This window comes from Barbus barbus (assembly GCF_936440315.1).
Source record: "Barbus barbus genome assembly, chromosome: 29".
NCBI lineage: Eukaryota > Metazoa > Chordata > Actinopteri > Cypriniformes > Cyprinidae > Barbus > Barbus barbus.
In genome coordinates this window covers 19366504-19389807 of record NC_136757.1, presented here as the reverse complement: position 1 = coordinate 19389807, position 23304 = coordinate 19366504, and the positions used below count along the sequence as shown (strand labels likewise).

Here is a 23304-nt window from a genome sequence, read left to right as displayed (position 1 = left end):
ACTAATGTGAGCTGTCATGCGTAATTGGACAATGAAATAGAGTAAATTTGAATGCAATTGAATTAAATCACAATTGTACTTTCCAAATACAAATATGAACGTCAGAACTAGCTAGCCTACCTCTCTTAATGTTTTTTTTTTTTTTTAATTCTATGATTTACTGTAGTATAATGCTTCCTGTCCTATTGGCATAGAGTGTTGTGAAGAGATTTGTTGATTTGAGGCACAAACTTCATTACAGGGAACAGAGCCTCGTCTGTTCTCCTTCAGTCATTATGGCCAGTGGAGCTCTCTCTTAAAGCCCTGCTCAATTTTCTAATGAGGCCATTCTCTACCTCTCTCACTTGTCTTCTGAATCTCTGACAGGCTCTGAGCTCAAGCCAAAACCACAAGACAGAAGAGGTCCAGCCCCTTCCCAACAACCCCTGAAGCAACAACACACTTCAGTCTAACCCAAACATATGTATCTTTGATTTAGTTTATGTTTCACGGTCCGCTGAATGTTAGATGATCAATTTGAAGATGAGATTTTCAAGTGCCCATCTGGAAAAACACATCTTTTATATGACTAATGACTCCTTTCAGTGTCTTAAATAGCTTCCATACACACTGGTCAGCACACCGACAGACATGACAAGCGTACAAACGTTGTACTATTGACAAATTCTTTGATTCCTACATTGACAAGAAAAGGTGGCAAATCCAAGTGGGTTTTTGTTCACACTTGTCCATTCTGGAAAAACACACAAATTTTTAGACGGTATCTTGGCAACTCAGCCGTAGTCTGGCTATTGATATTCACAGTAGAAGCTTCCATCTCCTTTTCAGAACAATAGAAACCTTATGGGAACGAAGAGACCAAGTCTGTGAGAACAAGTCTTCTCCCTCAGGCCCTGATGGACGTTTGAGAGATTAATACAATTCTTGACACTATTTCTTGCAATTTCAAAGATGAATTAGACAACATAAATTATTTAAAGGCATTTATTGAATAGAGTTTTATCAACTGTTTATGGACTTTTAAAAGAATTTGCTCATGAAAGCAGCTATGTGCAAAAGTTACAATAGTCCCTTGAGGAGGTACACCATTCAAATTTCTGTCTTTTTGTCCTACACTACATGAAGGGGCTCAAAAAGCTAGTTTGCTCATGTTTGCTTTCACAAATGATCTATTTACATTCTAATACAGTGCTTATATACAGAAGTTGACAATCAACGGTGTAGATGAATGTTCAGTGGTTATGAAAAAAGTGGCATTAATTAAAATTAGTGATAAATAACATTTGTCTGAGTAACAGACAAATACTCATTACATTTTAGTTTTGCAAGTTTTCCTATTATATGAACAAGATGATGTGTTATTTGTGATCTGGTAGTATTCACTGCAGTTCTGATCTCACACTCTGAGCTATGTGTAAAAATCATAATTGTCTGTTCAGAACAGTAGAACTATGAATGTGGGCCATTTGAAGTCAAAATTACAGTGACTTGAGTGGAGACCCTGGCGATATATTAAAGGGATAGTTCACGCAAAAATCAACATTCTGGTATCATTTACTTCCCCTAATGTTGTTCCAACTCTGTATGACTTCCTTTCTTCTGCGGAACATAAAAGAGGATATAATGAAGAATTGTTTTGTCCATACAATGAAAGTCAATGGGGCTTCCATTGTATGGACACAAATATGGAGACATTATAAAATATCTTCTTTTGTGTTCTACAGATGACAAAGAGTCAATGGTTTGAAATGACATGAAGGTAAGTACATTTTTGGGTGAATTATCCTTTTAAGACTTTATAGGTACATTGAGCCATCCTGAGATATTATGGAATGCTTTAGATCTTAAAAACTTTTTTTTCCCACAAAGTTTGTACCAAAACCAAAATTGCAATTTGGCCTCAGATTTGTTGAACAATGCTAACTTGCTCCAACATAACAGTAAGAACTGCTAATGTAACGATGGCCACTTGTGGATAATGGGAAGAAGGTAGGTTGTAGGTTCCATGTCATCTCATGATGTCATCACTTGTCATCACATCCGCCTACTCAACTGCCAATGGACAAGATGGTTGAACTGTCCTTGGCTTTGTCAAAAAAAATGGAGGACACATCATTGGTGGTCTTGAGCTTTCCTTCAGCGATGTTTTGGGTGGATGAAGAGTTGCTCGGTTGGCATTCTTCACAGCAGCAGCAGCAACAGTCCATGAAGGCCTGGCCTAGAGACTTGCACAGGCAAAGCAGCAGCACTGGTGTCACAGATGACTTAAAGAACAGAAAGAACTGGTTTATGAGGGCCAGAAGAGAAGTCACCTCCTCAGACACCTGAATGGGAGCATATGCCAAAGTCAGGTTGCAAACATTCTCCGGCAGCGTGCAGACACCATAGACCACCGCTAGAGCCATGACCGTGCAGTTGAGCTGCCGTTCGATTTGCTGAGCGTGCTGAAGCTTTTGTTTTTTGGATGGAGATCGCTCCTCGGGCCGCTTGGGTGAACTTCCGCTCCCACCGGATACATGACAGGTGGCCAGCTGACAGAGCAGGGTGAAAACAACGGGTAGACAGAAGTAAAAGCCGAAGTACCACCACATGCGTGCATCATGGTAGTTGATAACGAGAGAATAGATGGATTCTGGGAGATCTGGATATGGACTCATGATGCAGGTGTCCACTTGGTCACCCAGACCAGGTGGTGTCACCTGATGCAGCTGCCACAGGAGCAGCTCGGGAGCCGCCAGCAACATGGAACCAATCCACACCACCGCTAGCTTGGCCAGAACCTTCTGACAGCGCTCAACTCGTCGGGCCTTTGGCATGGAGCTTGTGGCAGCATAAAAGCGGTCAATGCCCAAAGCACACAGACTGAAGGTTGTCACACCAAGAGAGGTTACCTGGAGGGAGTGCAAAAAATCAGTATTGATATAATATATGTTAGTGTTTTTCATGATGTTTTTTCATGAGATTTATTTTTTTAGCTTTAATTTTTGAATCTTTTACAATACAATACAATCGTTTACAATAAAGATTCAGTTACAAAAATGTATCAAAAAAATAAATGCTACAAGTGAATTTAGGAATCAGAACAGTATAATATAAAGTATGAAAAATTGATATTCATCTGAGACTTGATAAAAATGTAATATTGCTATTAAATTATTTTACATTTGAAAATGTTACTAAATTACTAGCTCACTAATATTACTAGATAAACTTTTAAGTGCCCATGATGACAAAGGCAATCGTTATGTTATAATAAATGGAAATGCACAATTGCCAAATAATATATAATCAATATGGAGGCAAAACATTGTGCGTCCCTCTTGATTGTCATAAATAGTAATCATAGAGATTTGTAAGCATTTTAGGTGACTACTACATGGGTGTTTATAATTGTTAATTCTGTGTGTTTTATGAAAACATTAACGTTAAAATTGAAAGGTTATGTTACATGGTCTGTAGTGTTTGAAATCCAGAATACTGTGTCAGTCTGAATTTAAAAGTTTGTGTTAAAGAAATATTGGCACTATCTAAACTTTGGCCACATATTCAATATAATTTTCAGGTAATTTAGGCCATGAGAAATTGATCAAGAAAATGTAAACTTGACACTATGCCTTAGAAGGGCCTCACCTCTATGTAAGGCACAACTCTGCAGGAGAAATCTCCCAGCAGCCTCTTATTGGTCAGTTCGTTAAAGCCCACCACAGGCAGACAGAAGCACAACACCAGAAAATCCCAAAAAGCCAAACTTGCAAGAAAGTAGTTCCATGCGCTCCTCATGAAGTAATTTTGCCACACAATGCACATTACTGCCAGATTACCCACGACGCCAAAGGCAAACACCACAAAAGCCAGAAAGAGAATCCCATAAGCGCTGTAAGAGCTGTCAGTAATGGGAAACAAAGGATTGTGGATTTTTGTGATGCTCCTTTTTGTTGGATCGCTATTAGGAACCTGTTCACCAGTCACATCAGTGCTGTTTCCATTTTCAGCCAGTGAGGAATTGGCCATCTCTGTGAAGGGCAAAGGACTTGTAGTTTGTGTGCCCATGGATCCTTTATCTTCATCTTCATCTTCCACATCGAGCACTTCTTGCTGTGTGCTTTCTTGTGAATCATGTTGATTAAAACTATCCTCCTCGACAGGTGTCGTGTCTTGACTTCCACTTTTTGCTACTGATGCACAAGCACTCAGAAGCAAAGCCAGTGTCATTAGATAAATCAGTTTGTAATCTTGTATTCCCATCTTCAAGGCAAAGTCCAGTAATATACAAGTCAGAGTAAATTGCTTCAAAATCAGTAACTAAAAACAGACAGCAGATGCTGAGGTAGAGACCCTGGTGAAGGCACTGCTGCAGTTTGGGATCCCTTGTGCCAAAAGGCTCTGTTTTCTGCAGTCCTGTAGACCAGAGAGCAGCTCTCTTATCAAAGCTATGGATGGCTGCTCCCTCTCAATAGGGGTCTATGGAGTCACACCCCCTTTTGCTGCTTTCCCTCACTGACTGATGGGTGTGATTGCCCTCTGCTGGAATTAAAATTCTGTTTTAAAGCACTATAATTTCACTATAATTTACTGAATTGAGAGTTTTTAACATGACTATTAAAGTCAAAGAAAAACTACTAGTTCTCAAGCTGTGGCGAATTAAAGAGATGAAACAAAATGCATAAATGCACATACTACCAGTCAGAAGTTTGGAATAAATTAGTTTTTTTAAATGTTTTTGATAAAAATATCTTATATTCACCAAGGCTTTAAGATCTTTTAAACTGCGATTTATTCCTGTGTTTTCAGCATCCATTACTCCAATGATTCTTCAGAAAGTTTTCGCAGTTTTCGAAAAAAAAAGATGGTACTGGCTTTTCACAGACCACAAGAGTATTAAAATGTGTAATTCATGTTAAATGACCACAGTCAAATGCACTGTGTGTGCCAAAATGTGTCAGCTACACGCTTTCAGAATCCTTAACAGTTCACATGTATATAATGCTTAGTAAAGCAACACTAACAACGTAAGTGTGACATGCTGCTAGTGATTCAGAATTTTCTTCCCTTTTGGCTTGTGCATAATGTATTTGCATGGCATCATTCATTAATTTTTAAATATGCCTAATACTGAAATCCATTAGTTAACCAATTATATTCACATGCAGAAAGCTAAGTTTGTTTGCTCACGATTATTTGTTCTAGATAGGCCTACAGTATGATTTAAGATAAGCTGATGTCACTAATATTATTCTCTGTGATATTTGTTCTTGATGGCTGCTCAGCAAATGGTTCTCATGGAAATGGCTAATGTACTGTAATAGTCGTGTGTGTGACTGTAATTAATAGATTGTATACTATATACATTAAAATGTAAGATACTCTGCATAAGTGTCATCACACAGTTCTTTGCAAGAGTCACAGCAGACATGGCTGCTAAAATCTTAAATTTGATACTTCATGGGCAGTAATGTTATGAAACAGGAAGGGGTGGAACATTTACACATTTTGTGGGTATGGGTGGTGGATAGATTATCTATATGGATGATATTATCTCTTGGCTCTACACTCACATGCATGCAGAGAGCATGTAAAATTTACAACAAATCAAGTATTAGCATCCCATCCATATCAGTCAGAAAGAGTTATGTGTGCACATAAACCATCCTAATATCAATTAATAATATATATATATATATATATATATATATATATATATACAGTGGGTACGGAAAACTTTTTTTCACTCATTGTTATATTGCAGCCATTTGCTAAAATCATTTAAGTAAATTTTTTTTCCTCATTAATGTACACACAGCACCCCATATTGACAGAAAAACACAGACCAGTCGGGTCTTTATGGCAGAGTGGCCCGACGGAAGCCTCTCCTCAGTGCAAGTCACATGAAAGCCCGCATGGAGTTTGCTAAAAAAAAACACCTGAAGATTCTCTGGTTTGATGAGACCAAGATAGAACTTTTTGGCCTTAATTCTAAGCGGTATGTGTGGAGAAAACCAGGCACTGCTCATCACCTGTCCAATACAGTCCCAACAGTGAAGCATGGTGGTGGCAGCATCATGCTGTGGGGGTGTTTTTCAGCTGCAGGTACAGGACGACTGGTTGCAATCGAGGGAAAGATGAATGCGGCCAAGTACAGGGATATCCTGGACGAAAACCTTCTCCAGAGTGCTCAGGACCTCAGACTGGGCCGAAGGTTTACCTTCCAACAAGACAATGACCCTAAGCACACAGCTAAAATAACGAAGGAGTGGCTTCACAACAACTCCGTGACTGTTCTTGAATGGCCCAGCCAGAGCCCTGACTTAACCCCAATTGAGCATCTCTGGAGAGACCTAAAAATGGCTGCCCACCAACGTTTACCATCCAACCTGACAGAACTGGAGAGGATCTGCAAGGAGGAATGGCAGAGGATCCCCAAATCCAGGTGTGAAAAACTTGTTGCATCTTTCCCAAAAAGACTCATGGCTGTATTAGATCAAAAGGCTGCTTCTACTAAATACTGAGCAAAGGGTCTGAATACTTAGGACCATGTGTTATTTCAGTTTTTCTTTTTTAATAAATCTGCAAAAATGTCAACAATTCTGTGTTTTTCTGTCAATATGGGGTGCTGTGTGTACATTAATGAGGAAAAAAATGAACTTAAATGATTTTAGCAAATGGCTGCAATATAACAAAGAGTGGACAATTTAAGGGGGTCTGAATACTTTCCGTACCCACTGTGTATATATATGCATATACTGTATTTGTATTGTCATAATTTTTGGATACTATAAATTTGAAGTTGAAAATGAAATGTTGTGTAAAATTTACTCACCCTCAGGCTATCCTAGACTAATTTTGTTTCTTCATTAGAAAAGATTTGGATAAATTTAGTATTACATCACTTGCTCACCAATTGATCCTCTGGAGTGAATGGGTGCCGTCAGAGTGAGAGTACAAACATCTGATAAAAACATTACACTAATCCACACTACTTCCCGTCCATTAATTGACATTTTGTGAAGTGAAAAGCTTCAAGTTTCATTTTTGGGTGAACTATTATTTTATATATTACTCCTATCATTATAATGATATGCAATCACATCACAAAGCATTATAATTTTTTGGTGCAGGGACTGCAAAGCCATAACGTATAAAATCTAAGTGCTTTAAGATATCTGACACCAACAGGAAATGTCATCTAATACTAATGAGGGCATCATTAGTGGTTACTCTGAGAGAGACTTTTTCTGGGTTTTACTCTGCTCCATTTACAAGAAATGCATGATGTTTCATATCTGGGAAAAATGCTGATGCTAAAGGCATTTAAATTTTTTATTAAAATGACAGCTTTTCTGAACTTAAATTAAGTCAACAAACTGATGTTTTAAAACTTTTTTTTTTTTTGTGGTAATATAGTTTTCCTCCTGTTTGATAAGTGGGCTGAGGCGTTGCAGACGTCTCCCTGTGTCAATAAGGATATGAGGAACAAACTAGGTAAAGCTGGAGGATCCTTTGGTCATGTGGCTTAAGTGAGCATAGCACACACACTTCCTAGTTTTTTTCCGACTATCCAACAGTTGTTATTTGACTAATTTTTGAATGTTTGTATTATGTAGTCATTTACGGCTCATGCAAGTTTTTGTCAGTCTCACCTGACTGTCTGTTAGTGACAGTGAAAGTGACGTGATATGTGGCCATTTAACCCATCCTAAATGCACCCACACACCATGAACACACACCTGGAGCAGTGGGCACCTCAGTCGTGGTATTGAAGGTGGGTATTGAATTCCTGCTGGACCTGAGACGCGAACTCGCAACCTTTGGATTACAAGTCCGACTCTCTAACCATTAGGCCACGACTTCCCTATAAGAGTTATTAATATGCAGTCAGTCAAAATCTGTGTATGACCTTGCCCTTATAGGGAGATCTGAGCTAAAAGTGAGATTTAATGAGCCAACGGAGCGCAGCAAAAAACCTGTAAAATACTGGGCTTGGAGATTATGTGAATATAAAAATATTTCCAAATGAGGCCATTGCTAAGGCTAGGAAAAAAACCTTCTATGGTGTCAGAAATGTTGTTGTGGCTGCATGTGATGTATTCACCAACGGAAGCGCTAATTAGAAAAGAGTCAGCATTTAGAAAAGCCAGCACTTTAGTTATTGTATATTAAATAATAACTGTAAGGTTAAAAGCTTTGCTAATGTGTAAAGTGGTTTTAATGTAATTTCAGGACTCCAGATCTGAGAAGATGTTGCTCAGTTCTGTGACTTCAGCAACATGTCTCACTTGTGTGTTGTGCACCTACATTCCCAAAATATGCAAGTAATTACTCAACTAGAGTTTTCCCATTTTAATCAAAAACATGGGGTTGCAGAAGGAGAGAGAGTGGGAAAGTCGTAATAAACTTCTAATTGACTTTCAGCGCCAGCCAGCAATGCAAATCCAGCCACAATTGCATCCCATCTCTCCTGAAGCTTGATTTGAATGCAAATTTGCCTGGACATGCATTTTGAATATGTGGAAACACAACTCGACATTCAGAGCAAGTAGTTGTGTACAGATGTGATTTTGCATGTCACAGATTTGTGCGTAGGTATCTTTTCTTGCTGATGGTGGTGTTTCCATGGCTCCTTATTGTGAATCATCATTTTATATACCAACTTGACATACTGTGACCTTTTTATACATAAATGAATGGAAAAATGGATGGCACTTTTCTCAACTATGAATCTCTCAGCATAAACCACAACATATCAAAGTGTGAAACTCTTTTGCTGTAGTAACTGTCAGTACTACATTCAAGAATATAGAGCTGCTGGAGCATCAAATATTCATAATACTCACTAAGTCTTCATTATTGCCAGTATATACAAAGACATGGATCAGATTGATATGACAAAAAAAACATGGTTGCTGAAGCTGAACTGGCCTGTTAAAACGATAACAAAATTAGATTGTGCATCTATATTTAAACCAAAAGCCCCATTGTATTGTGTTGCTGAATATCATGTTTTGTCTTATGAACTAAAGCAGGAAATTTAGTCCAAGTTTATAAAATGAGAGGTTGGGTGGGTCTGTTTTTATAGAACAGCTTTCTCATAGAGGAACCTTCTCATACTCTGACCCTTAACATTTTATTTTGTTGTTGTAACATAACACTAGTCAGATTATTTATTAGATACAACTATATGAAACATTTTTACACACATATATTAGGTAGGCTATATAATAAACGGCACACAGGTGGGCCTATGTAGTTTTAAAATAATCGCACCATATTCTAACAAAAAGAGCTGTCTGTCCAGTAGTGTCATTGATTGTTTCAGCTTTCTCTTTCTGTCAGGGATCTCTGTTGCATGCGGAGAGAGAGAGTTAGCGAGTCTCATCTGTATTCTTCCACGCGGTGCCTCCCCTGCAGGCGTGTTTTGACTTGACAAAGTTACGCGTGCTTCCTGGTTTGAAGCACTATGACCTCAGGTAGGCTAAGCTGAAAAACTCCAACGACGAGTCACTTCTGCTTCTCGGACCTCTGCGCTTGACATTCCCAGCTATAAATCCAACCACGGATTAATTTTTGTTGGTTTTCTTTCCTCTGCACGTTTTCCAACTCTACCGGGATGCATTTATACTTCAACTGTGGGTGAAGCGCATGCCTACACCCGCTTTATATCAGGAAGAGTTTGTAAGAAGAGTGTCCGGGCTTCTCAAGATCAGACTGAAACATCCAGACTCCTGCGTGCTGTAAATTGCAAAGATGGCTGATTCAGCGTCCAGTTTTCTGCATATAGGGGATATTGTCTCCCTGTATGCAGAAGGAACTGTCAATGGCTTTATAAGCACACTGGGGTAACATTAAGTGTCTTCTTTCATTGACTTCTCTGTCTTCCTGCCTGCCTTCACCTCAGCCCAAGACCCTGCACAAAATACAGTTTTATGTTAATTTATATAATTTTTAAATAAAATGTTTGGCGTTCTAGTCTTGAGAACTCAAGCTTTGTTCTTTTTCTTTGCTAGTTGGGTGTACTGTGGCTTTCTTTTACTCTGTGCTTTGATGTGTTTATGGGTTACAAAAAGATCGAGAGCTGCACACAGGTGTGCAGTTAACTGCCTAGAATTATAATTTGATTCACATTTTGATTGATAGGCAGACTGTCAGACAATTATATATAGTGTAAATATGTCCATGTATGTGTATATTATGCATATTTTATATATATAGTAAGGACATGACAAACTCTTTGGGTTTTATACAGAACTTAAGAAAAATCCATCAAACAGCTTAATTTGATGTCCATGCTCTTAAATAAAAGCACAATCTTGAGTTTACATTTACAATGAAGCCTGTTAGTTATTGAAAGGGAGAGACCTTTTTCAGCGTTATTTGCACTGTATGAACTTTTCAGCCCAAACCTTACTGTTGTTTTAATGTCAGGAGGAAATACCACCCTTGTTTTGGATCCAGGCCAGATGCAAGAACAAAAAGATGGAGACAGTCATCTTAAAAAGCAAATGTTTTGCAGGAATAGCTCTCTGAAACGGCATTCAGAAGTGTCCAGGGTTTTTACTTGGGCTATTTCAGCCATTCAGGCTCAATGAGTGGCTTATTGTACTGGCGTGGCAACATATAAACACGTTTTAACCTGTTTCTTAGAAACCCTCAAAGGCTGTTTGCAGTTGTAGGCTACTCTAGGGGTATTACTGAGTAGAACTGGATATATAATATAATTAGACCTTAAAGACACTTTGGCAGAGTGTGGACCTTATGATTTAAAGTATTTAGTAGGATGTCCACCAAAAGTCTAGAAACTAAGAAATTCATGTTTCAGGCCAGGACGGAAGCTCTTGTTCATGACTCGTAACTCTTTATGACCGCTGATACCGGTGTGCCTCTTGAAGGCTTTTGAAGAATCGTTTTATTGAGATGACTCTGTGTGTTTACCTTCCCAGGCTGGTGGATGATCGTTGTGTCGTGGAGCCAGCAGGTGGAGATCTAGACAGCCCTCCCAAAAAATTCAGAGGTATTTTATATATTTTTAAAATAATCTTTCACACAGCTAAATGTTATATTTTAGTTAAGTATGCTACCTAACTAATCTGAATAATAACTTGGATTGCAGAATAATCATAATGTATGAAGAAATATGATATTGTTCCAGTGTTTGGTTGCGAGGCCAATTGTTTTCTAAATGTAATGAACTAAATGTAATAAATTTTTTCAGTACAAATCTATTTCATGTCCACACAGTATATAAAATTATTTGGTAAGAAGCAATATAATAAAATGCAGTATTTGATTTTTTTTAAATTTTAAGTTTCATTTATGTTTTTAACCTAATATTTATATTTTATTTTTATTTCAGATTTATTTTAATTTAATTGTTTTTTTATGGGTTTCAGCTAGCGGTAACAAGAGTGGTACAGTCAGTCATTTCACAAATGTGAAAAAGTGAAAAGTAGCAGGTAAAATACGTATGGCTAGTTTTGAGTTACTTTGTATTGCTAGGTTATATTTACTTTAGTCCTGTTAAGCAAGCTGCTATTTACGTTAGTGTTGGTTTGTTGGTAACTAACTGGGTCAACAATGCAGTTAAGTAACCTCAAACCATAACCCCCCTAACCCATTAAGGTCAGATCTGATATGCAGATGATACAAAATTTTAGTTGAGATCAAATGTGAGAGAATACAAAATTATTTTTTCTTTTTTCCTATGAAAGTTGAAAGCCAATTTTAAAAATGTATTTTATTCTTTCCCAAAATTCAGTATTTTTCTCAAAATTTGGTCTCTCAGTGTCTACAATTGTTTTAAATTTATTTATTTTTAAATTGCATTACAATTTCCAAAAACAGACACACAAACAGCTGATGCAAATGTTGTTTATTTTTTTTTATTTTGTGAATCTAGACTGCCTCTTTAAGGTTTATCCCATGAACCGATATTCTGCCCAAAAACAGTTCTGGAAGGCTAAACAGGCAAAACATGAGAAGGATAAGATTGGAGATATGGTGCTTCTTCAGAAATTGCAAGTAAGTCACGAACAATTCTACAGAATTTAAATCAACAGAATCCACCTTTGGTTTTTAATTACAGCTGTGAGCAAAGAGGAATCTGATGTATTTAATATGTTTGCTGGGACACATTTCATATGATGAGTGACATTTGAGCTGCTTGCAGTCCTTAGTTACTCATTTGTTTTTTGTTTTTCTTTCTTTTTTGGTTTGCACCAAAGCATGCAGCTAATTTGGAACAAAAGCAGAATGAGGCCGAGAACAAAAAGGTCCATGGGGATGTGGTAAAATATGGCAGTGTCATTCAGGTGAGAATCTGCATTTAGTAAAATGACACTTGTTAATTAGTTGCAGATGCAGTCAATGTGATCTGATGTTTTTTACGGGTTGTTTGTCTATAAATACATCTTTGCTGATTGTTTTTTTTATTTTTATATATTTCACTTTAGAAAGGTTTCCCACTACATTTCTTCAGGACATCATTACTCCAATTAATAATTGTGTTAAAACTTACAAAATCAAGGTTTTGTAAGGTTATGCCATGCTCTATCAAACAGTTAGACCTAAGTGTAAAACCATTTAATTCCTTATATAGAGGAGTAGAAATGTGCAGTTCTGTGACATAAATCTTGTTTCTAGAAACAAAAGATTAAGAGTTATCCTAGTCACCCAATGTAATCATGCATTTGATTCAAGAATCAAGGTGCAACACCAACTATGGACTCTAAAATGAGTTATATGACTTTTAGCTTTTAAAAAAAAAGATGCTTCTGTAATATGAGGACATAGAAACTTGACTGGATCTTGAAAATTGGGTGGTCATTTTCAAAATAGATCAATGTAATTGGCTGGACAAGGTCTGTATGTGACATTTGGAGCTGGGTTAGTAATATTAGCAATGAATGAAATGAAAGCCATTTTGGTGAAAGATAATGCAGACAAATATTTAGTTTCTTTGGAATAACATGCATCAATGAATCTTGCACAGTATGTGTATTAACAAACTAAACAGTCACTTTTGATTTTATGTTGACTTATGTAGACACACTGAGTATGTTAATGGGGTCACAACTATCCCGCATATCTTTATCTGAGTCAGAAAGGCAAAAAAGAAATGTGTTTCCTCCTTGTTAATGACGTGAGTTACAGATAATTGCCTACAGCAATGCCACACTATAGGAAACGGTGCCTTTTCCTGTTAGTATAGGGTATCCTAAAATAAAAAAGAGCTTCCCATATCCAGTTATTCCTTTGGGTTAAAGCGGTTTCTTAATAAACCAGCCAACATGCTTTTTTTTTCATTGAAATAACGTTGTAGTCTAGGAATTGTTGAATAGTTTAAAGTGATCAGCTCTGTTTACTTTCATTCAGCAGACACACAGTGGCAGAGGAGGTGCAACCATATTATAACGTACACATACAAGATATTTGCAAGATCTTTTTTTAGAAAAAAAGGAAGTACTTTCTTTCTAATAAGCTCTGTAGTAGGTGCAGCGCTGTGGAAAAAGGCAATAAACCACAAAGACTGTGCGGTAAAGTGAGAGGGTGTTGTTGGCATGATGGGTCTCGAGTGACTTGCATGTATAAAAAGTCAGCAACAATATGATTTAACACGCAAATGTTCAACTAATAATTAAATTTATAACAGTTCTTCCGCCAGGTAATAAAATGTGTTACCGTGTGTGGCTCACCCAACCCTGTTATAGAACCTAAACTTTCCTTTTTATCTATAAGAAAACTTCTACTCGGTAAACTCTTTTATTGTAATAAATGTTGATGTGTTTTCAGCTACTGCACATGAAGAGCAACAAATATTTGACGGTGAATAAGCGTCTTCCAGCATTGCTGGAGAAGAACGCAATGCGTGTCACTCTTGATGGGACGGGGAATGAGGGATCCTGGCTTTTCATCCAACCTTTCTGGAAGCTCAGGGCCAATGGAGACAATGTAATTCACGCATGCATATGCAAGCGCACAAGAAACTCACAAGTCACACAGTATGAACAAGCTTATATGGGTAAATTGTATGAAACTTGTCAAAAACATGCCCGAGTCATGTTTTTTACTCTAAAAGCAGATTAAACAAAAACATTTGCATAAAGTTGAAGCCAGTTTTAGATCCATTAATTCATTATTTAGTTAGTTACAACTGAAACTAAAATTAAAACCATTGAAAAAACATTCATAATTTGTTACTTAAAATAAATGTTATCTGAAATAAAATATAAAAAACGTTTTATTTCAGCTAGTTTCCAATACAAAATTGCCCATTTTAATTTAGTTTTACTTTATATAATAAAATAGGCCTAACTATAGCTATATAGACATGAAATAAAAAACTAAATTACTGAAACTTTAACCAAATTTAAAAAAGAAAACGGGAAATAAAAAAACAAAAACACAAAATATTAATAAAAACTATAATAGTCTTGCTATGATACTAAAATAACACTGTTTCCCTCCCATAACTTTTGTGACTAATGTGAATATAAACAAATTATACAAATAATTTACAATTGTAAAATATCAATTATTTAAATCGGGTATTTACATTATTCAGTATTTGTTTAATTTGTTCTGAACTGTACTGTAATATTTTTTACTGTAATACATTTAAAAATACTGTATTAAAGATAATTAAATGAAAATCAAAGAAAGTAACATCCAAATGCCTTTTATGTCACAAGGTAGAAAATATATTTTTTAAACAAGCTCCGTTTTCTGTATGTAAAATGCTTTTTACATATTTTTCTTTTGGCTTTGGGCTGCAGTATAACCTTACATGCTTTTATGAGATTCACCTTTATACCTATATTCACTATGTACCTATATACACATGCAGCTATGTTTTTTTAACGTCATACATTTACCCGCACACCTAATAATTACATATCATAGTCTATACAAATGTTGACACACATACTCAGCGCACACACAGCCCACATACACACTCGCAAAGGTAGGTAAAATGTATGCAAATGACCCTATACACATATAAACAGGTTTGCCGAGCTAATCCGACTTGAAATGTTTGTAGATTGCTTCTCCCTTTTGTAAACTGATAGAGATGTACATATTTGCTTTTTAGATATCTGTGGCTGTGACAGTCATATTGAGCCCCTCACTGAATCGTGTGTACTCCATTTCAGGTGGTAGTTGGAGATAAGGTGATCATGAATCCTGTGAATGCTGGACAGCCTCTTCATGCCAGTAGTTACGAGCTTCCCGATCACCCAGGGTGCAAAGAGGTGGGCCTGTTTGAGAAGACATGATCAGTTTGCCTTGAAGTTCTTTGTCAACATGCCTGTGAAGTAGACAGATGGATTGGGGTTGATTGCAAGCAGCCCGATAGACACATTTACTTGTGGCTTAACTTGAGACTGTGAACTAGTTGTTGTCATTTCTCCAAAATGTACATGTTTTCTGAGATTACTAATGGCTCTGTGAAGGAAAGTCCGCAAAATAAGCTGCAATAAGTGCTGTTCCACTGTCTTTTAATAATGTAAGACTGCCCCCTACAGATCAATTCAGTCAACAGCAACACCAGCTGGAAGATCAGTCTGTTTATGATGTTCAGTGACCATAAAGATGAAGTCCTTAAGGGAGTAAGTGCAACTAGCACATGTAAAAGTCATTATTACAAACCCGTGCTGTAGTTCATACCAACAAATCCATGCCATTGTCTTGCTGTTTTTAAAATAAATGCTAAGCCATATTGCATGTTTTCAGCTTGTGCATACACAATAGCCACATTTTCAAACCAGTTTTATGATATATATCCAAAGCCAAGCCAGTTATGTTGATATCTCTTAATAAAAGTCATATTCATGCTATCCATGCATAGGGAGATGTGGTGAGGCTTTTTCATGCAGAACAGGAGAAGTTTCTGACCTGTGATGAGTACAAGTCTAAGCTGCATGTGTTCCTGCGCACAACTCTGCGTCAGTCTGCTACTTCAGCCACCAGCTCCAATGCATTATGGGAGGTTGAGGTAAGAGCCTCCTCATAGATTGATTTAGCAGATTTCCTGCTAAGTCCTGGTTGGATTTAGATTCGGATTTGTGTGGGACCGTATCCTCAAAAAAGCCAAATTAATTTGTATTACAACTAGAAATGTATTCAAAATAGGTTAATGATAGTATATTAGCTGTTTTTCATTTTTGAATTACATATTATATAATGTAGTATTTTTAGAAGCCAATTACCTGATGATGAAGTTGCAAGTAATCAATTTGAACTTTTAAGGATACATTTTTAAGGTTCTTTTTTACTATTTGGAGGTGGAAAGGTGCCTCCATAGTGACATAATGTTTGCTTGTTGGTTGCAGGTGGTTCACCATGATCCGTGCCGTGGAGGAGCAGGACATTGGAACAGCCTGTACCGATTCAAACACTTGGCCACAGGAAACTATCTTGCTGCTGAAGTAAAACTCTCTGCATTTATAGTAATCTCATAAATGGTTTGATAATATTAGAAGGACTTATTTACGTTATTTATTTGTGTTGCAGGAGAACCCAGGTTATAAAGAAAACAGCAATGCTATAGAGGTAGGTAAAATTACATGTTCTGTATGACTTATTGCAATATGGCATGGTAACTAATGGAAAAACCTTCTGGTAGACATCTGACTGTAAGACTGTAGATCAGTCGTTCATGAAATTGTTAAAAATTAGATGCAAAGACTGTTCCTATCTTATGTGTTCTGAAAAGCTCTCTTGTGCTTTATCCATAGGTGGATAGTAGCCGTATCAAGAGAAGCCTAGGAGAGAGGATAAAATACAAGCTAACTCCAGTGTCTCATGGGAATGACATTGCCTCTCTATTTGAGCTTGACCCCACCACACTGCAGAAGACTGATTCATTTGTGCCACGGTATTCAATTCTATGCTTTACTCTCTCTCTATTTGTTTTGCTGCATTCTGTGGGATAAAGGAATTTGTTTTATTAAAAACTTGATTAAAGGATTCCTGCTGCATATTCTTCTTCTCAATTTCCAACAGAAATTCTTATGTTCGATTCCGTCACCTGTGCACAAACACTTGGATCCAAAGCACCAACATTCCCATCGACATTGATGAGGAGAGGCCTATTAGATTAATGGTGAAGAACTTTTTCTGTACTGTCTGTCTGTCTAACCGTCACTTCTTAATGTTGAGAATTCTGTATATATTTATGTCTGAAACATTTAATTCTGACTTCTCTTAATTTTATACCTGGTCAATTTTAAAATATATGTTGCATGTTTTACTGCAGCATTTATTTATTTACTTTGCATTGCTAAGTGTTGTATATCACATAATTTAATAATTGTAATTTAAAATAATTTAATGAATTTTATTACACTATTGTTAAAAAGTTTGGGGTCAGTAATATTTTAAAAATGCCAAGGCTACATTTATTTGTAACCTTACAGTAAAAATAATACTTTTGTGAAATATTCTTTCCTTTTGGTATATCTATCTTAATATATTGTGTTTTATGTAATTTTTTTTATTTTATGTTATTATATTTATTGTAATTATATATTAAAATGTAATTTATACATGTGATGGCAAAGCTGAATTTATTTATTTATTTTTTGTGGAAATTAGATATATTTATTTCAAGATTCTTTGATGAATAGAACGCTCTAAAGAACTGCATTTATTTCTATATAGCTTTATTTTAGTATTCATTTCCTTCTCTTTCTCCTCTCTTCCTCCTCTTCTTCTGCTAGCTGGGCACCTGCCCCACCAAAGAGGACAAGGAAGCCTTTGCCATTGTCTCTGTGCCGGTCATGGAGATTAGAGATCTAGACTTTGCAAATGATGCCAGCCTCATGTTGAGCACCGTCGTCAACAGATTCAACTACGGTTTCCTCAGTCCTAATGACAGAAGGTAGAGTTGACACGACACACAAGCACCAAACCAAAGTCTCAGCCTGAGGTTTTAGACCCTAAATTTTTAGTTTGTAAATATTTGTAAAGTAAACCTATTGTAGAATGTATTGTGTCAAAGCTTCATGCACCTTCTCTATGCACAGGTATGCCATTAAACTGCTGGAGGATGTGGTTTTCTTTGTCGTCGATCAGTTTAACAATGGCCAACCACCCCTGGAGGTGATGATGAACAAGCCAAACCGCGAGAGACAGAAACTTATGAGAGAGCAGAACATTCTCAAACAGGTCAATTGGAAAATTTTAGTGTTGTCTACTGTTGAAACATCATCATTGGTGAATGATCTATTGAATGATCTTGCTGTCTCTATTTCTGCTTAGATATTTGGGATCATTAAAGCCCCATTTAAACAGAGGGACGGTGATCCACCTCTGCTAACATTGGATGAGCTGTCTGACCAGAAATACGCCCCCTATCAATACATGCTTAGACTGTGCTACAGGGTGCTGCGTCATTCACAAGATGACTACCGTAAGAATCAGGTACTCCAATCCATACTAACACAGGTGCTCAAGAATGGTAAATTGAATGAATGGCATTCAGACTTCCTGTCACACTAGAAAGAGCCACAAGACAGCATTCAGAGATGGGATTTGTCTTACAGGAACACATAGCCAAGCAGTTTGGAATGATGCAGTCTCAGATCGGCTATGATATTCTGGCTGAGGACACCATCACAGCCCTGCTACATAACAACCGCAAACTTCTGGAGAAGCACATCACTAAAACCGAGGTGGAGACTTTCGTCAGTCTGGTTCGTAAGAACAGGGAGCCCAGGTTTGTGTTTCCATCAGATGAACCTTAAAATAATGAATTTTAAAATTGTGGTTTAAAGGTCTGAAAAAGTAGTGGAAATGAATACAATCTTTAAAGTTATAGAGGTTTATTTTGCTAGGGTTAAAAATGCTCATTTTGAGTGTAATGTCAATGAAAAAGTTTAAATTGACTGGAAAAGTATAAAAAGTAAATTGCATGGTAATTAATTTATTGGTACATTTTGAAGCTCCTCCCTATTTCCTGCGTTATTTCTTTTGCTGTGTCTAAAAAATGCAGAGATTTTTATTTTTGTTTTTACACTACACATACAGAATAAATATTGTTTAAATATGAATGTTTATTTCATGTATGGATAGAGCTTAAGTTGCTTATAATGTGCATTTGAAAAAGCAACACGCACGGCCGTCTTTGCAAATTTGTAGTGAGAATCTTTTATAAATCTGCTGTCAATAAAAGAGAAGCTTTAAAGGGATAGTTCAGCCAAAAATGAAAATTCTGTCATTAATTACTCACCCTCATGTCGTTCCAAACCTGCAAGACCTTTATTAATCTTCGGAACACAAATTAAGATATTTTTGATGAATTCCAAGAGCTCTCTGACCCTCCCATAGACAGCAAGGATCCTAACACGATCAAGGTCCAGAAACGTAGTAAGGACACTGTTAAAATAATCCATGTGACATCAGGGGTTCAACCGTAAATTTTACGAAGCTACAAGAATACTTTTTGTGTGCAAAGAAAACAAAAATAACTACTTCATTATACTTCATTCATAATTCAATAATTCGTCTCCTCCGAGTCACCCTATAGCACCATTTTGGAGAGTATCACAGACGTAAACAATGTATGCAACCTATGATCTACGTTCAGATCAAAGCGTAAACAACGTATCTGCGTACATGCATTGCATACATTGTTTACATATGTGATATTCTCCAAAATGGCGCCAGGGTGATGCGTAGGAGACGAATTGTTGAACCACTGATGTGACATGGATTATTTTAACAATGTCCTTACTACGTTTCTGGATCTTGATTGTGTTAGGACCCTTGCTTTCTATGGGAGGGTCAGAGAGCTCTCGGAATTCATCCAAAATATCTTAATTTGTGTTCCGAAGGTGAATGAAGGTCTAACAAGGTTTGGAACGACATGAGGGTGAGTAATTAATGACAGAAATTTCATTTTTGGTTGAATTATCCCTTTAAGATCTCCCTGTGGATTCTGCTAATATAAAAGCTTTATGGTTCAACATTTGAAATCAAAAAGTTTGACAGCCAAAACAATTAGTATTGTAAATTTTTTTTTACTGTTGTTCTGTAAATCTTGTAAAGTTTTCCTTCTTTTTTTGTCCATAGCAGCTTATAACAGGCCTGTGTTGGTAAATGCTTATTCCATGTTTATGTTTTGATTTCCAGATTTCTGGACTATCTATCAGACTTGTGTGTGTCCAATAATGTTGCGATCCCAGTAACTCAAGAGCTGATCTGTAAATGTGTGCTGGATGCCAAAAACCAGGATATTCTCATGAAAACTGAGTAAGTCTACGAAAAAATTGTGTAGTGTGTCTGTCTTGGGTTATGTGCTCATGTGAGTTCTGTGTGTGTTTGTGAAGGCGGCGAGCTGCTAAAGACACACAGCACACCTCTGGGTATTTGGAAGAGTTTGGAGAGGAGGATGAAGTTTGGCTGATCTGGTCTGAGAAGGAGAACGAGACCCATGAGAAGAGCATTCGACAGCTTGCCCAAGAGGCCCGGCAAGGGAATGTGCATGACGAAAATGTGCTGACATATTACAGGTAATGAAAGGAGAAATAAATGGTCAGTTAATTAAACCCTTTATTGAATTATTATCATAAATGGCATGCTTCAATAATTAAATAATCTTTTTGTGCTGTCAATTTAACATGATAAAGTAGTACAGTCAGCTGTATAGACTTATAGCTGATTGTACTAAATGAACATGTTAAATTGACAGCAGATTATGTCACTATTTTATTATTGCTGGCAATAATTCTTTAAAAAATCATCTGTTTACAACTGCACGAATATATTGTTTTTTTTCCAGGTACCAGCTCAAACTGTTTGCACGAATGTGTTTTGATCGCCAGTATCTGGCCATAGATGAGATCTCAAAGCAGCTAGATGTGGAGCTGATTTCCCTCTGCATGATGGATGAGACTCTTCCCTTTGACCTTCGGGCGTCTTTCTGTAGACTCATGCTACATGCACACGTCGACCGTGACCCTCAGGAGCTTGTGACACCCATCAAGTTTGCTCGTTTATGGACCGAGATCCCCACATCTATCAGCATCAAAGAGTGTGTTCATATACCCACGCAATCACCTTAATATTCAATTTTTTAAAGCATACTCAGCTGCACTACAATTAAAAAGTTTAGTGTCTGTAAGATTTTTTTAGCCTCTTAAACTCACCCAAACTGCATTTATTTGATCAAAATATCATTAAAAGAATAGTATTGTGATGCTTTTTTTTTATTTAATTTTTTAATTTTAATATATTTTGAAATGTGATTTATTCCTGTGATGGTAAAGCTGAATTTTCAGCAGCCTTTACACCAGTCTCAAGTCACATGATCCTTCAGAAGTCATCTAATATGCTGAATAAACATGTTTATTTGTTTTGGAAAAAAATGACCCCAACCTTTTGAACGGTAGTGTATATAAAGACATTAAACTTTTTATATTGCAGTATGCAGTCACCGTTTAAACAATGAGAGGTGTAATTATGCTGTTTTCTGTTATAGTTATGACTCTCACTTGGACTATTCACGAGACAATAAAAAGAACAAGTTTGCCAATACGATGGCTTTTATGGAGGAGTACCTCAACAATGTTCTCATTGATGACCTACCTTTTGCCAATGAGGAGAAAAACAAGCTCACATATGAGGTACAGTTATATATTATTCATTAAAATGAAATGTCAAGACGACTTGCTTTAACATGTAAATAAATATGTAAATGTTAACCGTAACACTAATATTCCTAAATGACATTCACATATTTGCTTTATTTACATTGTGTGTAGGTGGTGAGCTTGGCGAGACATCTCATCTACTTTGGGTTCTACAGTTTGTTTGAGCTTCTGAGGTTGACTCGCACTCTCCTGGGAATCATAGACTGCACTCCGAGCAATGCTAACATCAACCCAATGTTTAGCGATGATGGCAGTGGTTAGTATTCAAAAACTTTTTTTTTCTTTTATATATATATATATATACAAGGTTCCAGACTGAATGACATAAATAAACTTCCCAGTGTCCAAAATGAACAATAAAACCATTTCATCTTCCTAGGTAAGAACGTCAGGCGATCTATTCATGGCATGGGGCAGATGATGTCCACCATGGTGCTAAACCGCAAGCCATCCCTGTTCTCCGGCCCTGGTCGCCCTGGTGCTCTAGACAGCCAGGCCGGCAGTAAAGATAGCATAGACACACAGGACATCACTGTCATGGACACCAAACTGAAGATCCTGGAGATATTACAGGTAGATGTTGTCGAAGATGGCAACAGCTTCATGCTGTCAGTGCTGTCAATATCTGAAACTCCTAATGGTTTTGTGCAGTTCATCCTCAGTGTACGCCTGGACTATCGGCTTTCCTTCCTGCTCTCCGTCTTCAAGAAGGAGTTTGTGGATGTCTATCCTATGGGTGATGCAGATGCAACGCATCATACGGAGCATGAGGGTAATGATGTTTAGATAAATATTCAAAATTAAACTCTTGTAAGTGTCACAACCTAACTACTAATCAAATAACATTTATAATATTCATATAATCAATTAACAATCAATAAAATTGCATTATTTTCATATAACAACTTAACAATTCTTCCATTCTTGTGTGTACTAATCCCTCTACTCTATTGTTCATCTTCGTTTTTGTGTTTGTCTCAGAGCCTCGTTCTGGTGAGAGTGGCAATGTTTCATCATTTCTATTAATTCTATTTCAATTAATTCCTTAAAGGTGTAGAGTGTAATTTTTGATGTTAAAATACTTTCTCTTATCACTAAATATATGCTGAATATGCAAAGCAACTGTTAGCAAGTAATTTTACATTGAAAAATACGGTTTGATTTCTGCAGTTTCATTTGATGCCGCTAGTGGCTCAGAAATTACACACTTCAACTTTTCTGGATGAACATTTTAAATTAATTAAATTTAGGTTAGAAATAGAAGTAATCATGCTTGAATTTGTTTTCTGATTGTACATTTGTGTTATTTATTTATTAATTAATATTTTAAACAGCTTCCATCAACCTCCAGCACATTGGAGAGCAGGCAGAGGCCATGTTTGGAATTGGGTATGTTAATGAACAGTTAGCTCTATTTCCACATGACTGTTCATCATGTGTGTGACCCTTGTGAGATATGACCTGTCTTTGACTTTACTCTGACCGTACAGTAAAGGAAACAGCATTCTGGAAGTGGATGATGAAGGGGGACGAATGTTTCTGCGTGTTCTGGTCCACCTTATCATGCACGACTACCCTCCGCTGGTTTCTGGGTCCTTGCAGTTGCTCTTCAAGCACTTCAGTCAAAGACAAGAAGTCCTCCATACATTTAAACAGGTAG

General features: G+C 36.9%; 3 protein-coding genes across 5 annotated transcripts in view; 2 read left to right on the top strand and 1 right to left on the bottom strand.

Annotated features, from left to right (window-relative positions):
• The window catches only part of LOC306849709 (uncharacterized protein), a 919849-nt gene that overhangs the window by 112191 nt on the left and 784354 nt on the right, over nucleotides 1-23304 (top strand). The gene's annotated exons all lie outside the window — the stretch shown is intronic.
• Nucleotides 969-4394, bottom strand: LOC306848898 (G-protein coupled receptor 37-like 1). Its single transcript, XM_079383689.1, has 2 exons — nucleotides 3631-4394; nucleotides 969-2891 (listed from the first exon to the last, which is right to left on the bottom strand). Exons 1-2 carry the CDS (start codon nucleotides 4243-4245, stop codon nucleotides 2049-2051), a joined length of 1458 nt encoding a protein of 485 aa, XP_079239815.1. The 5' UTR covers nucleotides 4246-4394; the 3' UTR covers nucleotides 969-2048.
• The window catches only part of LOC306849404 (inositol 1,4,5-trisphosphate-gated calcium channel ITPR3-like), a 38886-nt gene continuing 24985 nt past the window's right edge, over nucleotides 9404-23304 (top strand). For 2 of the 3 annotated variants that reach the window (XM_079384385.1, XM_079384384.1), the window contains exons 1-25: nucleotides 9404-9833; nucleotides 10935-11005; nucleotides 11891-12012; nucleotides 12216-12302; nucleotides 13783-13941; nucleotides 15144-15242; nucleotides 15516-15599; nucleotides 15839-15985; nucleotides 16323-16418; nucleotides 16504-16542; nucleotides 16728-16867; nucleotides 16996-17095; nucleotides 17712-17872; nucleotides 18018-18159; nucleotides 18253-18414; nucleotides 18537-18709; nucleotides 20125-20244; nucleotides 20322-20504; nucleotides 20774-21025; nucleotides 21473-21617; nucleotides 21756-21900; nucleotides 22024-22217; nucleotides 22296-22416; nucleotides 22979-23033; nucleotides 23135-23300. In XM_079384385.1, coding sequence (XP_079240511.1) covers nucleotides 9742-9833; nucleotides 10935-11005; nucleotides 11891-12012; nucleotides 12216-12302; nucleotides 13783-13941; nucleotides 15144-15242; nucleotides 15516-15599; nucleotides 15839-15985; nucleotides 16323-16418; nucleotides 16504-16542; nucleotides 16728-16867; nucleotides 16996-17095; nucleotides 17712-17872; nucleotides 18018-18159; nucleotides 18253-18414; nucleotides 18537-18709; nucleotides 20125-20244; nucleotides 20322-20504; nucleotides 20774-21025; nucleotides 21473-21617; nucleotides 21756-21900; nucleotides 22024-22217; nucleotides 22296-22416; nucleotides 22979-23033; nucleotides 23135-23300 — 3255 coding nt within the window. In that variant the 5' untranslated portion in view covers nucleotides 9404-9741. Of the gene's footprint in view, nucleotides 9834-10934; nucleotides 11006-11384; nucleotides 11448-11890; nucleotides 12013-12215; nucleotides 12303-13782; nucleotides 13942-15143; nucleotides 15243-15515; nucleotides 15600-15838; nucleotides 15986-16322; nucleotides 16419-16503; nucleotides 16543-16727; nucleotides 16868-16995; nucleotides 17096-17711; nucleotides 17873-18017; nucleotides 18160-18252; nucleotides 18415-18536; nucleotides 18710-20124; nucleotides 20245-20321; nucleotides 20505-20773; nucleotides 21026-21472; nucleotides 21618-21755; nucleotides 21901-22023; nucleotides 22218-22295; nucleotides 22417-22978; nucleotides 23034-23134; nucleotides 23301-23304 lie in introns of all 3 variants that reach the window. The other variant, XM_079384386.1, reaches the window with a different exon arrangement.